At 36.3% G+C, this 16,413-nt stretch overlaps 2 protein-coding genes across 3 annotated transcripts; both read left to right on the top strand.

Moving 5' to 3' along the window:
* Nucleotides 1–304: 304 nt before the first annotated feature.
* Nucleotides 305–7,604, top strand: LOC116139032 (ABC transporter C family member 4). 2 transcript variants are annotated; one of them, XM_031424713.1, is made up of 12 exons: nucleotides 305–437; nucleotides 1,015–3,190; nucleotides 3,361–3,681; nucleotides 3,885–3,971; nucleotides 4,091–4,708; nucleotides 4,796–4,960; nucleotides 5,123–5,417; nucleotides 5,624–5,838; nucleotides 6,154–6,459; nucleotides 6,561–6,624; nucleotides 6,776–7,015; nucleotides 7,274–7,604. In XM_031424713.1, exons 2-12 carry the CDS (start codon nucleotides 1,088–1,090, stop codon nucleotides 7,372–7,374), a joined length of 4,515 nt encoding a protein of 1,504 aa, XP_031280573.1. In that variant the 5' UTR covers nucleotides 305–437; nucleotides 1,015–1,087; the 3' UTR covers nucleotides 7,375–7,604. The 2 variants fall into 2 exon arrangements, with proteins under 2 accessions (XP_031280573.1, XP_031280574.1); XM_031424714.1 differs by having other exon boundaries at nucleotides 313–437; nucleotides 1,020–3,190.
* Nucleotides 7,605–12,288: 4,684 nt separating this feature from the next.
* Nucleotides 12,289–13,814, top strand: LOC116139031 (nucleolar protein 16). The gene is made up of 3 exons (XM_031424712.1): nucleotides 12,289–12,687; nucleotides 13,385–13,506; nucleotides 13,596–13,814. Exons 1-3 carry the CDS (start codon nucleotides 12,360–12,362, stop codon nucleotides 13,710–13,712), a joined length of 567 nt encoding a protein of 188 aa, XP_031280572.1. The 5' UTR covers nucleotides 12,289–12,359; the 3' UTR covers nucleotides 13,713–13,814.
* The last annotated feature ends 2,599 nt before the right edge of the window (nucleotides 13,815–16,413 follow it).

Raw genomic sequence — 16,413 nt, 5'->3', positions numbered from 1 at the left:
TATAGGCTAACACAGTTTTCTGGTAAGTGGTTTCACGCGCTATGTTAAGGCAAATGGTTAGATCTCCGCCTCACTTGAAAGATTAATAAAGAAACAAAAAGGAAGACTTGAATAAATTAATAAAAAAGGCCACTGTCTTTCCAAGTCAGTAGTATGTATGTGGCTCTTACCATATTTTCCACGTCTTTACTGCGAAATGGTTCAGGAAATTACGTTTTATGCGAAGGTGAAGCTCTGAATAAGTCATTAAATTACGTCTCTCTTAATTTTATTATATTTTATATAACTTTTTATAAGTTGTTGGTTGGATTTTCTTAGCAGTGTCCATCGTTTCATTTGGTGAAACGAGGAACACTCTCTTCGTTGCAGAGATTGATGTCATACTGCGAATCCCTATGCTTTAGCTTTCCAACAAAAGTGTTTGTCTTCAACTTCTGGTAAGTTGACGAGCCCTTGCATGGTTTCTTCTTCTCTTCTCTGCTTTCGATTACTTTTCACCCAACACTTTTTGTCAATAAGCTCTTCCATATTTGATTTGCTAAGTTCATCATGATTGAGTTCATTCAATAGCATTTTTTCATTTTACATGGTCCTGGTTTTTCAAATGATCATTGTTTTTGTTAGGTTGAATGTCTATAAATTTTATTTGATGGAAAATGATTAACGAATCTCTTATCTTCTGCGTTTCAACTGCCATCTTGGACCAATACATTATCTTACACTAAAAATCTAAAATATTTACTCGTTCTGTGACCGGATTATCCATCTTGCTATTAAATTAATTTATTTTAGCTTTATTGAGAAGTGTTTTGGCAGAAATCTTTTCATAACTTCTCTGGTACATGATTTACTTTTTGACTTCTTTTTTGCTATTTCGACTTGTGCCGGCTATCTTACAGTCAACAATGCATTCCTTGATTCTTATGAGTTATGACTTTGAGTTCCTTTTATCACATATTTTTGCTTTGTAATTTCGTGAACTCTTTGAAGAAAATAATTCTGATATTTTTTCAGGACAGAAGAAGGATATTGATGAGAATCAACAACGAGAGACGCATTCTGTAGTATTTCACGTGAAGCTTGAACCATGTCTTCTACATCTTGGACCCTTTCCCTCTCATGTTCAAGCTCTGTGATACAATCGTCAAAAGACTCATCTCTTCCATTGATATTTCAGTGGTTAAGATTCATTTTCCTCTCTCCCTGTCCCCAAAGAGTCCTGTTATCTTCGGTTAACCTCTTGTTCTGGCTCAGTCTCATTGTATTTTTAGTTCAAAAGCTTCGTTCGAGGTTCATAGCCAATGGCCGACCCAGCTCTGATATCAACAAGCCCTTTATCAGAAACAACAGAGTTGTTCTCAGAACTACAATATGGTTCAAACTCTCTCTGATTGTCACTGTTCTGTTAGCATTTTCTTTCACAATTATCTGCATTCTAGCTTTCACTAGAAGCACGGAACAGCCATGGAAGCTAGTTGATGCACTATTTTTGTTGGTCCAAGCCATAACTCATGCAGTGATTGCAATCTTAATCATTCACGAGAAAAGATTTGAAGCTGTTACTCATCCGCTTTCGCTTAGAATTTATTGGGTTGCATTTTTCATCATTGTTTCTCTATTCTCAGTTTCGGGGATCATTCGTTTGGTCTCTTTTGAAGCAACCCTTTTTCCCAGTTTGAGAGTGGATGATATAATTTCCATACTGTCTTTTCCCTTTTCGATTGTCCTTCTATTTGTTGCAATTAGAGGGTCAACTGGAATTACAGTGACCAGAGATTCTGAACCTGAAATGGATGAAGAAACCAAATTATACGAACCTCTTTTGAGCAGATCCAATGTAAGTGGATTTGCTTCAGCTTCTGCAATATCTAAAGCCTTTTGGCTTTGGATGAATCCCTTGCTTACTAAAGGTTACAAACGCCCTCTCAAGATTGAAGAAGTTCCATCACTATCGCCGGAACATAGAGCTGAAAGAATGTCGAAGCTCTTTGAATTATATTGGCCAAAACCAGAAGAAAAATCCAAGCACCCGGTTGGAACCACACTGTTGCGGTGCTTTTGGAAGGAAGTTGCATTCACTGCATTCCTTGCAATTGTGAGGCTCTGTGTGATGTACGTTGGACCTGTTCTTATTCAAAGTTTTGTTGATTACACTGCTGGAAAAAGGAGTTCAGTTTATGAAGGATACTACCTTGTGTTGATTCTCCTTGTTGCAAAATTTATAGAAGTGCTATCAACTCACCAGTTCAACTTCAACTCCCAGAAACTTGGAATGCTCATTAGGTCCACTCTTATCACTTCCTTATACAAAAAAGGGCTGAGGCTATCCTGCTCTGCGCGGCAGGCTCATGGGGTTGGACAGATAGTGAATTATATGGCTGTTGATGCACAGCAACTTTCTGATATGATGCTACAGCTACATGCTATCTGGTTAATGCCATTTCAAGTTGGTGTTGCTTTGGTTCTCCTATATAACTATCTTGGTGCCGCAGTCATCACAGCAGTCATTGGACTTGTTGGTGTATTTATATTTGTTGTGTTTGGCACACGAAGAAGAAACAAGTACCAGTTCAGTTTGATGGAAAAACGTGATTCAAGAATGAAGGCAACAAATGAGATGCTTAATTACATGCGGGTGATTAAGTTCCAGGCTTGGGAAGAACATTTCAATAAGAGAATCCAGTCTCTCCGTGAATCAGAATTTGGTTGGCTATCCAAGTTCTTGTACTCGATAGCTGGAAATATTGCAGTGATGTGGTGCACTCCAGTGCTGATATCAACTATTACATTTGGTACTGCCATTTTCATGGGAGTCCATCTGGATGCAGGGACTGTGTTTACCACAACAACAATCTTTAAGATCTTGCAGGAGCCCATAAGGACCTTCCCTCAATCTATGATCTCACTTTCACAAGCGATGATATCTCTGGGAAGATTGGATCATTACATGATGAGTAGGGAATTGGTGAATGATTCGGTGGAAAGAGTGGAGGGGTGTGACGGGAGAATCGCTGTGGAGGTAAAAGATGGGGTGTTTAGTTGGGACGATGAAATTGGAGAAGAATGTTTGAAAAATATAAATTTGACGGTCAAGAAAGGGGAGCTTGCTGCTATTGTTGGGACCGTGGGATCTGGAAAGTCTTCTCTCTTGGCCTCTATTCTTGGTGAGATGCACAAAGTATCAGGAAAGGTAGGAACTTTGTTTTACAAGTTGTTGAGTTGCTTTTTTCTGTTTCATTAATTAGGTATCTATGTTTTCTTACCTCAAACATTGAAACTGTCATCATAGGAAAAGAATGCATTAAACAGTGAATTGCTCGAAATGGTTGTTTAATAGAATAATATGCTTCTCGATAACAGGTCAAAGTTTGTGGGACAACTGCTTATGTAGCTCAAACATCATGGATTCAAAATGGGACAATTCAAGAAAACATCCTCTTTGGTTTGCCGATGAACAGGGAGAAATACAGGGAAGTTATCAGGGTTTGTTGTCTGGAGAAAGATTTGGAAATGATGGAGTATGGAGATCAGACTGAAATTGGAGAGCGTGGCATTAATCTCAGTGGTGGACAGAAGCAGCGGATACAACTTGCCAGAGCTGTTTATCAGGATTGTGATACGTACCTACTTGATGATGTCTTTAGTGCTGTGGATGCTCATACTGGATCAGATATATTTAAGGTGATATAATTGTTTATTCAAATTTTAAATCCACAGAAAGGAAATTCATTTTTGGTTGCATAGTAGTCAGAAACACAATTGTTTAATATGGAAAACAGAGTAAATTATTTTTTCAAGAGAACTCAGTAGAACCATACAAAAGTTCTGATTATCTGTGGGAACAATTTTTAAAATTTTTAAACCATTTTATTGCCTTCTTATAGCAATGTGTAAGAGGAGTTCTCAAAGGCAAGACCATATTACTTGTAACGCACCAAGTGGACTTCTTGCATAATGTTGACCTTATCTTGGTAAGTACTATCTTCACATTTCAATCTTCAAGTTAATGCTTGTCTGGTGAAAAGTCGAACTCAACAGCTAATTGTCATACAAACGTTCAAATTTATGTACAAATTTGTGTTCGTTCCAGGTAATGCGAGATGGGATGATAGTGCAATCAGGAAAGTACAATGATCTAGTAACTTCTGGTATGGATTTTGGAGCATTAGTAGCTGCTCATGAAACATCTATGGAACTTGTAGAAGTTGGAAAAACCATGTCTGGTGCAGATTCCCCCAAAACACCAAAATCTCCTAACCATGGGGAAGCAAATGGTGAGAATAAGCTTGTACAACGGTCAAATTCTGTCAAGGGAACTTCTAAGCTAATCAATGAGGAAGAAAGAGAAACCGGTAAAGTTAGCTTGCAGGTATATAAAATATACTGCACGGAGGCATTTGGATGGTGGGGTGTAATAGCAGTGTTGCTATTTTCTCTGTTGTGGCAAGGGTCTATAATGGCTGGTGATTATTGGTTATCATATGAAACAGCAGCAGACCGTGCGCTGTCATTTAATCCTTCCATGTTCATTAGTGTCTATGCAATTATTGCAGCTGTGTCAATTCTGATGTTAGTGGTGAGATCCTTTTTTGTTACGCATATGGGGCTCAAGACGGCCCAAATTTTTTTTGGCCAAATTCTTCAAAGTATCTTGCATGCCCCCATGTCATTTTTTGATACCACACCTTCAGGAAGAATTTTAAGTCGGGTAAGAAGTCAATAATCAAAGGAATATTCTCCATTCTAGTTTCGTTTTAGTACATGACAAATGATCTCATGTTTTCTTTGTTTTCAGGCATCGACTGATCAAACCAACATTGATCTTTTCCTCCCGCTCTTTATTGGCATTACAATTGCCATGTACATCACACTGCTTAGTATCTTCATAATCACGTGTCAATATGCTTGGCCAACAGTATTCTTATTAATACCACTTGCTTGGGTGAATTACTGGTATCGGGTATGAACTTTGTGTTTCTTTGAGATTGTGTAATTAATTGTTTTTATTGAATTTAGAATCAGAATCTTCGGATATGATGATAATAAACATGACATCTGTACCAGAAATGAAGCAAGATCAAACTCATTAGACTTATTTTTTTTTTTCTGTTTTGGGTTTTAGGGATATTACCTTGCAACATCTCGGGAAATAACTAGGCTCGACTCAATAACCAAGGCACCAGTTATTCATCACTTTTCAGAAAGCATTTCTGGAGTTATGACCATTCGCTCTTTCGGAAAGCAGCATGAATTTTGTCAGGAAAATGTTAACCGAGTTAATGCCAATTTGTGTATGGATTTCCACAACAACGGATCAAATGAATGGTTGGGTTTCCGTCTGGAACTGTTGGGAAGTTTCACTTTCTGCGTTGCCACTTTGTTTATGATCTTGTTACCCAGTAGCATTATAAAACCAGGTAAATTACATGTTTATGAGGACACTTTAATTTATTCAGCACAACCTAGCATAGTCATCAGAAAAAGAATAACATTAATCCGTTTATTCATAATTTTGTCTGGCCAGACCAGCCTGATTTTTATGGTAAATGAATGAAACTTCGTCGTGTCTCTCAAGTTTTACTAATTTTTGTATTGGAAAATTGACAAATTCTATTAAATGTAGAGAATATTGGTTTGTCTCTCTCGTACGGGCTGTCCCTCAATGCTGTGCTGTTCTGGGCCATATATATGAGTTGCTTTGTGGAAAATCGGATGGTATCTGTTGAGAGGATAAAGCAATTCACAAACATCCCATCAGAAGCAGCTTGGGAGATTAAAGATCGTCTTCCTCCTCCAAATTGGCCTGCACGTGGCAATGTTGACCTCGAAGACTTGCAGGTAACTGGTTCTTAAGATTATTTTCTAACAAAAAAAGATTCCTTGAAATTTAAATTCTCTTTTGTTTCATAAGTTGCTATTAAGATTAATAATAAATAGCTGTAGTGCATAGGCAAATGAACTGGCTAATTGCCAACATAAATTATGAAGAAAATTCCACGAAATTGTTGATTTATTGGAATTGAGCAGAGAACTGACTGAATGCAAGCAAATATAAAGTAAATAAACATTCGATACCATTGAACTTGACATCCTGAATACAGTCGGGGCAAATAACTGTATTTAATACTGATGCATTGAAAATTTTGCAAACAGGTAAGATATCGTCCCAATACTCCTCTGGTTCTCAAAGGCATTACTCTCAGCATTCACGGGGGAGAGAAGATTGGTGTTGTTGGTCGTACTGGAAGTGGGAAGTCAACTTTGATCCAAGTTTTCTTTAGGCTGGTGGAACCTTCCGGGGGAAGAATAATTATTGACGGTATTGACATTTCCTTTCTGGGGCTTCATAACCTTAGGTCTCGCTTTGGGATCATTCCTCAAGAACCAGTCCTTTTTGAAGGAACTGTGAGAAGCAACATTGATCCAATTGGTCAGCATTCAGATGAAGAAATATGGAAGGTAAACAAGCCATTCCTGTTTTGTGATATTCATTGCCACATGTGTAATCTTTTTAAATTTTATTATTAATTGTATTAGCTGAAATAATTTGATTTTTGTAGAGCCTTGAGCGTTGCCAACTTAAAGATGTTGTGGCTGCAAAACCTGATAAACTTGATTCTTTAGGTAACTGATTTTCTCCTTTTTCTTATTCAACTCCTCAAATTCCATATTTATCTCATTCTCTTATATCCTTTTTGAATAAATTAAATAAATGAAAGTAGCATTATTGATACTTGTTAGCTGCATTAACTTAACAAATGTTTCAATTCCTTAGTGGTTGATAACGGAGACAACTGGAGTGTGGGACAAAGGCAGCTCCTGTGTCTGGGGAGGGTTATGCTAAAGCGCAGCCGGCTCTTGTTCATGGATGAGGCTACTGCTTCTGTTGATTCACAAACTGACGCTGTAATTCAAAAGATCATTAGAGAGGATTTTGTGGCCTGTACAATTATCAGCATCGCTCACAGAATACCAACTGTCATGGATTGTGATAGGGTTTTAGTAATAGATGCAGGTGGGTGCTTCTCTCCATTCCTTTTTGGTTAACAGCAATTTACTCCTTTCATTAAGTTATTTTGGATCGCACAATGCCATTTGATCTTTCCTTTTCCCACTGCATTCAATTCGGATGATGCATTTCTGGCAATTAGTAGAGTGGCCTCACATGATTTAACCATTATTCATTACACAAATTCTTTACCTCATTCAATATCATATTGAGACTGCATATATCTCTATTAAAATGCCCTTGGATTGGTTTCGTCTTATACAGGATGGGCAAAAGAATTTGATATGCCATCCCGTTTGCTTGAGAGGCCTTCAAGATTCGGGTCATTGGTTCAGGAGTATGCAAATCGATCAGCAGGATTATAAAGCAAAGCTTTCCTGTCGCTAATATTAACCATAACTTGTGGCAGATAGACAGGACCCGCATTGGAACTTAATAATAATTCATAGGTCTACGTGTACTTTAAATTTTAAAATATATATTGATGTCATAGTTGAAATTTGTAATGTTATTCACCTTCCTCAGAAAGGGGGGAGACCAACTGTAGCAACGTAAATAAACCTTTCTTAATTAATGCTTATTTTCTTCTTCTGGATGTTATTGCCTTGATCCATCTGCCACCAACATTTTATTTTATAAGACAAATTCGGGTTCAAGAGGTAATAGATTTAAATTCTCCTCTAACTTATAACCATGGCATGTGAATATTGTAAATTCCTTCATATAAATTGATATACTTTATTATTTCATTAAATTGTATACTTTTTATATAAATTGATTTATAGTATTTAATTGTACAACCATAATTTAGATTCCAAATTTAAGGTAATTATTTTCATTTAAGGATACAAATTAAGTTTTTTAAGTTGTGTCGCAACCTCATCATAATAATTATAATAAAAATATGAGATAAATAATAAGAGTAATGTTATATTTACAACTAAGTCATACAAGTAGATAAAAAAATAAAAGATAGAATAATTATTTTATATAATTTTTTTCGGTTTGTATGATTAGTAAACAAAATATTATTGAAATAATAATCGTTTGGTTTATTATTTTGGATAGGATTTTGGAAATAATATTGGGTAGTTGGATAGGGGAGTATTACGAGGTAAAATTTAAAAATTTATGAAAAAGCCCATAGGTTTGCTAATTTAATTAAATACCCTAATATATAAAATGACAAAAACACCCCCACCACCTACAGTGCTAGATTCCAACCACCACCGCCGGCATCTGGCCGGAAAATCGTGTTACCACACAGACTGGTCGGATCTATGTCGTAACGCGTCGTTATGGCCTTTTTTGGCCAGATCCACCACAGATCTGACGGGAAAAGGCTAGATCTACGGCCTGTTGTGGCCGCGACGGTCGGAAAAGGCCAAAACAATGACCATCTTTGGCTGTCGTTTTCGATCAACGATGGCCAAGATTTGGCCATCGTTAACCTCAACGACGGCCATTTCTTTGGCCGTTGTTCACGGCCAGATCGGTGAACTTCAGGCCATTTTTGGTTGGCAGGTAGGCCGTTGTACAGATTCCGGCTACCACCAATAGTGGTTGCCGGAATCTGGCAAGTATGGGTCGCAGGGGTATTTTTAATAATTTTTAAACTTTTTTTCATGGTGTATTTCATGAAATTAATAACCTTATGGGGTCTAAAAGTAATTAAAAAAATAGGATAATATTTCTGGAATAATGTACCAAACATTATTTAGAGAATAGGATTGAGAATATGGATAAAAATAATAAACCAAACATGCCAAATAATATTGAAGGATAAAATATCTCGTGGAAGGTACAAGTAATCGACACGCGCTTATTCTTTTTGGCATCAACTTTAAGATTAACCTCTCTCACATAGAGGTGGAACATTTGGGCCGGGTTAGGCGGGTCAACCCTAACCCGGCAGCAACCCCCGGGCGGGCCGGGTTGCACAATGGCAACCTGCAGCCCGGCGGGTTGCTGTTTTGGCTCTTTTGCAAGAGACCCGTCAACCTGCCGGGTTGGCTGTTGGCCGAAAAAAATAAAAAAATAAAAAAATATTTTATTTTTCAAATTACCCCTTTACCCTTGAAATATAGCCGTTGGATGGATCTTTTTCGTCATTTTTCTTTCCCATTTTTTCCTATAAATTGGCCCTAAACTCTCACATTTTTCTCACAACTCAAATTCTCTCATATTCTCTAATCTCTAATCTCTCAATTATTCATTTATTCTCTTAATCTCTTTGTTATCAATTTGCTCGTATTTTAATTTTTATTAGTTTTGCAATTTTTAATTCATATTTCCAATTTTCCAAATTCCAATTTCCATATTCCATATTCCAATTCTCTTTCTTTAATTTTTATTTCTTCTACATCAATTTTTTTCAACTACAATGGATAGATATTTCTCTCCCATCAATCACAATGATGACGGAAACTACTATCATAGTCCTAGTCCCACTGATTTTACTAACATAAATGCAAGAGGAGATTCAAATAGTTCCGCTTTCCCATTCTCAGAATCCGATACACCTCAAAATATGCCCCCGATTCCAACAGCTCCCGGTGGTTCTAGAAGTCGTCCTCGTAATCGTCGTGCTCGTCCAACTTCATCTCAAGCTGAGGCGGGATCATCAATTGCCGTCGAAAGTGAAGACAGACACACATCAGACGTTTGGGCGTATTTCAACAAGTTTTACGAGACAGAAAATTACGTTCAAGTCAAGAAAGCGAAATGCAAATACTGTGGAAATATTTATAAAGCTGATTCAGGTAACGGTACTAGTACTTTAAAAATGCATGCTAATAAACATATTAATTAACATGGAAATAGAGAAAGCAATCAAACTCAAATAACTAATATGGGTGCTAATTGTCATTATAATTCTGATGTATATAGGGAACAGTTAGCTTTATATATTGCTGCAACTGATCAACCTATTAATATGACTGAAGATAAATATTTTGAAAGATTTGTTCAAAATTCATTTTTTCCAGGATTTAAAAGTTATTCTAAAACTGCAACTAGAAATGATTTAATAAAATTGTTTAAAAAAATGAAATTAGAATTAAAAAATAAATTTCATACTTGTCATATTAGTGTGGCTTTAACTGCCGATATTTGGAGTGGTAGAGCTAAACAAGATTATATTTGTGTGACTAGTCATTATTTTGATAATGAATTTAAATTAAATAAATCTTTATTAGGATTTAGATTAATGGATGTTGATCATAGTGGTGAACAAATTTATAATAAAATTGTTGAAGTTTTAGAAGATTATGATATTGTTAGTAAAGTGATAAGTTTAACTTTAGATAATGCAAGTTCTAATAGTAAAGCTATAGATTATTTTCAAAGTAATTATCCTTTATATAACAATTTGAAGTTTTTTCACCAACGTTGTGCATGCCATGTTATTAATTTAATTGTGAAAAGTGGTATGAAAACAATTAAAGAAAATATTAATAGAATTAGAGATTGTTTAGCTTGGATTACTAGTAGTAATAAAAGAAATGCTGAATTTCAAGACGCTTGTATAAAATCAAATATGTCTCCTAGAACTTTTGCATTAGACATGCCTGTTAGATGGAATAGTACTTATTTAATGCTTGATTCATGTTTACCTTATGCTAATATAATTAGTTATTTTGTAGCAAATAATAGAGGTCCTCATTATTTGGTAGAAAATTATTGGCATATAACTAAAGTATTTCATTCTTTTCTTAAAACTTTTTACCAATCCACTTTACAACTTTCTGATGTGTATTATCCTACTAGTCCATTGGTAATACATACAATTATAAAAATTTCTGAGTTATTTATAAAAAAACAAAGACAATGTAATTTTAAATGCACCAATAAAGGCAATGGAATTTTTTTTTTTTAAATATTGGGAACCCATTCATTTTCTTTCTTGTTTAGGTGCTATATTTTATCATAGAATTAAATTAGCCGGTTTAGAAAATGGTTTTGACAGTTTATGTGAAAATTTACAAATCGAAGCATATGCTAATCAAATAGGAGAGATAAAAAATACACTTTTCGAAGTATATTTCTAGTATGAAAACAGGTATGGAAACCCGCAAAAAGGCGAAACATCTAGGGAAGCTGCATCAGAAGAAACAAATGAAGACTTCTACTGTTGGGGTGCACGGAATAGGCCGAAGAGAACCTGAATCTGAAGCAGAACCTCCTCTTTAGAAGCTCCACCAACAACAACAACTGATGTACTGTCTTCCATGCAGTCGCAGAGTAATGAGCTTCAACAATATTTGGTAACCCCTGAAATATTACCAGTAGATCCACAACAGAGAGCCAGCTTTGATCTCTTAAACTATTGGAGAGCCAGGAAATATATTTTTCCAGTATTATCAAGACTTGCCTTGGATGTTTTAGCTGTTCCTGTCTCAACCGTCTCATCTTAACAAACATTTAGTGCAAGTTGAAGAATTTTAAATGAAAGGAGGACTAAACTTTCACCACAATTGATTGAAGTCCTCACATGTCTTCGAGATTGGGAACGGTCGCGCCATCAAGGTCAATACGAGGTTGTCGACGATACTTTAATAGAATCATTTCAATTTTGTAATATAGATGATACTGATGATGTAGGTCCTAGTGAACCCCAAAATTAGTTGTTTTGTAAATTGTAACTTGACAAATTAATTGTCAATTATTGCACTTTTTTTTCCTTACCAAGTTTTTGTCCTATTGGGTTTTTCTTGATAAGGTTTTTAAGGAGGCAATAATTATTGTAATTTCTTATTTTATTTTTTAATAAATGAATAAATTTAATTATTCTTATATTACAATTTTAATGTATTAAAATTGAATTAATATTTGGAATGTTAACAAACAAAAAATTAATTTAGTTTAATTATTGATATTTGAAAAGAAGTTTACAATTAAATAAAAATAATTACATTTATTTATTTATAAATTGTTAATTATTCATTTGAAAATTTAATTAAACATTTAAATTTAAACAAAATAAAAAATAAAAAATGCGGGTTAACCCGGCCTAACCCACGTCTAACCCAGCGGGTTAGGGTTGGCGGTTCGGGTTGCGCCAGCCAATTCCTTAATATTGGCGGGCCTAACCCGGCCCGCCAATGTCACCGGGCGGGTCAGGACCGACCCGCCATTAACAGCAAACCGCCGCGGGCTGGGCCGGGCGGGTTGCTTTTCCACCTCTCACAAAACGCATCTCCCTTTCACCGTTTTATACTCTGCAAATAGTAACACCGTTATGTACCAATAAAAAGGCAGAAAACTGCACCGTTTTAAACTCGTAATTACTGCTGGAAACACAATAAACCCCTAGCAAAACCCTAGAAAGCAAAGAGGGAGATAGAGAGTGATGGGCAGGTCAAGAAGGAAGTACAAGAATTCGAGGACGAAGGTTCGAGTAGGCCTCCCAAAGAAGAACCCACACGCGTTCAAGCCAGCCTTTTCTCTCCCTCCAAAACTTCGTTCTCTCGTTGATGAGCTTCCCGAATGGGACGACAAAGCCAGCGTTATTCAAAACTACCAGTCATTCGGTTTCGTTTCCAATCCCAACTTGCTTGGAGTCCGTTCCCGCACTTCCCAAGTCGTCGAAAGCGACTCCCTCCAGATGCCTCCCCCTTCTGATGAACCCGTCGACGAGTTCGCGCCCCTTGATTCCGGCAGCGATCTCGAAGAAGACGGTCAGTTCTCTCTCTATAGTTGTACTTCAATTCTTATGTTTTAATTTGGACTAATTGTTAGATTAAACTACGTAATTAAGCTAGGATGATTTTTGGTTTTAGTTATTTTTTTCCCTCTTTGTGGTCATTTAGTTATAAATTTATAATATACGTTGGTACGATGCTTATTATGCATTTTAATTTTTATCTGGTAGAAGCTTTGACTGAAATAATTGAAAGTTGCTCATGCAATTTTTGCTAGCAGCTGTTGTCCAATTTGATATGATGAAGAATTTACTTTTAATTTCGAAAGTTTGATTGTTTTGCTCATTTTACTGTGTCTCTGTTAGTTTTGTTTGGTTAATTAATGGATATGAACCTGTATGAAAGCACTGGGTTCTAAATGAAATCGATAATGCCAATCTTTTCTCAATTCTATATAAAAGACGGAATTCTTTTTGGCTAATACAAGATGAAATGATCTTCAACTTTATTTTGGTCTGTGGTTGACTAAGTTTGTTGGTTTCTTTATTGTGTTTGGGATTGGTTTTCTTTTTCTTTTGCCTTGGTCTGCATCTCTATAACAAATACAGTATATTGAGTTTCTGCTGACATTGTAAATTATAATTTTTAGAGGTTATGTGAAATTGCACTTGCTGGATTCTTGTGATCCTGATTTGATAACTGTTGATAACATGCTATATCTTTGGCAAAATAGATGTGAAATCAGCACTTGGAAAGAAGCGAAGAGATGGGAAGAGGGCACCTTTGCAGCCTTTAACCACTATACAACGCGCTCATATTGGTCGGCTGGTCGAGAGATATGGAGATGACTACCAGGTTTGATTTCTTACTTTAATTTTAGAATTTCTAATGATTTTTTATTTTCTTATTTGTTTTACTACTTACCTTTGATTTTTTTTTTGCAGGCAATGTTCATGGATACAAAACTAAATTCTATGCAGCATTCGGTTGCTACTTTGGAGAAATTGTGCAAGAGATATCACATGTATAAGGATAAAAACCCCTTGATATTATCTAATTGAGAATAACTCAGTTTTGCTTGGAGCGTCTTGGGAGATTGTAGAACAACAATGTTACTTAAACCCTTTCACTTTAATTAAAATTTGTTATTTATGGATGTTCAATTACCTTTGTCCATGGTTTTGCTTGACTTGTCCGTGTACTAATTTTCTGGGCATGTGTTACATTTCATAATCTCTTTCTATATCGGAGTGAAGTTGCCATCCGTGTATGTCTGAGCCTGTAGATTCACTCCTATGTTAAACTGATCTTAAATTTAACTGGCTGTGCCTGTAACTGTGAGATATTATCTATAGAAAAATGCTATATCCACTGAAAAATTGCACCGAAACACGTGGAGGCCTTCACGTTGGACGATTGAATACTGATATAAATGGATGGTCGTCCAACGATTTCGAACGGTCGTCCATACATCCTAGACGGTCGTTCATAGTGGAATGGACGACCGTCCATAAAAAAATATTTTGTTTTAAAAAAAAAAAACAATGGACGCCCGTCCAAATTTTATGGATGGGCGTCCGGTACATTTGGACAGGCGTCCATTAGGAATGAATGCTCGTCCCTTACATTTTGACGGGCGTCCATTAGGAATGAATACTCGTCCCTTACATTTTGACGTCCGTACTTTAAAAAAAAAACCATTTTAAACACCTCTTCTCTTCCTCGCTTTCTCAGATTCCAGTTGTTGCTTCATGCCCAACTGCTTAGTTAATCTGATAAAACTGTGGAAAAATTATATCGTCGGATAAGACCATTTGTTGTGGACACTCCACCAATCAAACAAGATTTGCCTGGCTTCTTTCGGTAGTTTTCCCTTTTTCTTCTTCTTAGAAAACTCATGCTTCAAGGTGCTAATATAACCACCATATTTACGGAAGAGTTTGTCCTTAAGCTCATGGTCCACGGGTGGCGTCCGGGAACATTCAGGAGCCTCACTCTCACCCCCACTATAATCTTCATCAGATGATCCAACACCTTCATCTACCAACAAGATAGATATTAATAAATAAGAAAATGTCAAACATCCTAAACATATTCATTTACTTCTGCATTGTCCACGTTAAAGAATCATGCATGAAAGATGCTTATTTTTCCACTCAAATACTTATCCATGTAGTTTTCCCAAACCTGCTAATCCGCAGAAACAGTTCTGGAAAAAACAAACGTTTAAAAAATTCAATTGAAAGCTTCAGCCTGCAAGTGCTTCATATATTGCCCAGAAAATGAAGCACAAAGCCCAGAAAATGAAGCCAAGGAAAACGGAAATGCTTAGAGAGTTGATACTTTTCCATGTCAAAATCTCTGACACCACAGTCATTATTTGAGGCAGTGAAATGGACTGCACCACTGGCAATGAAGACGAAGAAATGGAGAGGAGATGGGTCTGTGAAAACAAAACAATTAGATGGACGCCCGTCCATAACATACGGATGACCGTCCTTACACAATGGACGGGCGTCCATTCATTGTGGACGGACGTCCATTCCATATTATTTTTTAAATTTTCATTTCATTTACCAATAGACGGGCATCCTCTAAATGAGGACGCCCGTCCCTAGTAAATGGACTCCCATCCATATAATATGGATGGGAGTCCATGTTAGTGAATGGCTGTTCATATGTTATGAACGGCCGTTCATTAGAAAAAATTTAATAAGATAAAATGCGTTGATTGGTCTGAGTCAGTATATACGTAAGCCGATACAAAATTTCGGTATAAAATCACCGATTCCTGTAGCATTGTTGATTATCTATAACCAGACTACCCTGCCTTTGAATTTCTCTATCCGTAGGAAGCGGTATAGGCTTGAGCTGTAGCGGTGAGGGGAAATTATCATGTTAATCTGTTGGGATACCATTATCGTTATTGCCGTTGAGGAGAGATATCATGAGAATCTTCTGTTGAGATACCATTACCATGGGAATCTGTTGGGATAGGGATCGCATTTTAGGTTGTAGATAAAAGAGGATATCAAAGGAAACAAATCTCAATTATACATAAACTCAATCACGCATGATTAGAATCTTAATTCTTTGGGTAATTACATGGATTAGTCTCTTCAATCCCAATTAGATATCCTTTTACAACCATCACCGTTTCTTAGATAAGGAAAAAAAATTGAATAAGAAACCTATAAACGTATTCTTCAATCCAATTATAACCTTAATCACGATTTCAACAAGAATGAATGATGATGCTTAAAGTTACTGTTCTGGTATGGATTCATAATATGAGTACAGTTTTTGAAAACAAAATATAAAGATGCATAAGAAAGATTTAAACAAGTTAGAACATGCTAATCACAAATCTAAGTAATGGATTATCAAACAATGTTACTTGGTTGGGCCAAAATTATACACCCGAAAGAAATAGCAGTGAAGTTTGGATCAATCTTGATTTTGGCTAACCGAAAAAATCATACTTTTCTACACAGCACCGTCAGTTTGCACTTCTTGGCGAGCTTGAGTAATTTGTCGAAAGTCTCAGTTGTGCAAGCAAGTAATTGGGCCGTCAACTTTAACATCAAGATCATCCCCCTGTGACTGCATTATCAATTCTTGAAACTTGGGCAACGACAGATACTTGAGCGGAACTTGATATTTCTTAAGCTCTTCACCCACGTACATTACTATGTAACCTCTTGACCAGAATGATTCCTGGACCCCTCAACAGTCGCAAATTTTTGTACGAATTCTTGGAAT

Source organism: Pistacia vera, unplaced genomic scaffold (genome assembly GCF_008641045.1).
Source record: "Pistacia vera cultivar Batoury unplaced genomic scaffold, PisVer_v2 Contig346, whole genome shotgun sequence".
Classification (NCBI taxonomy): domain Eukaryota; kingdom Viridiplantae; phylum Streptophyta; class Magnoliopsida; order Sapindales; family Anacardiaceae; genus Pistacia; species Pistacia vera.
The sequence above is the reverse complement of the archived record's forward strand: the minus strand, read 5'-3'. Positions and strand labels throughout refer to the sequence as shown.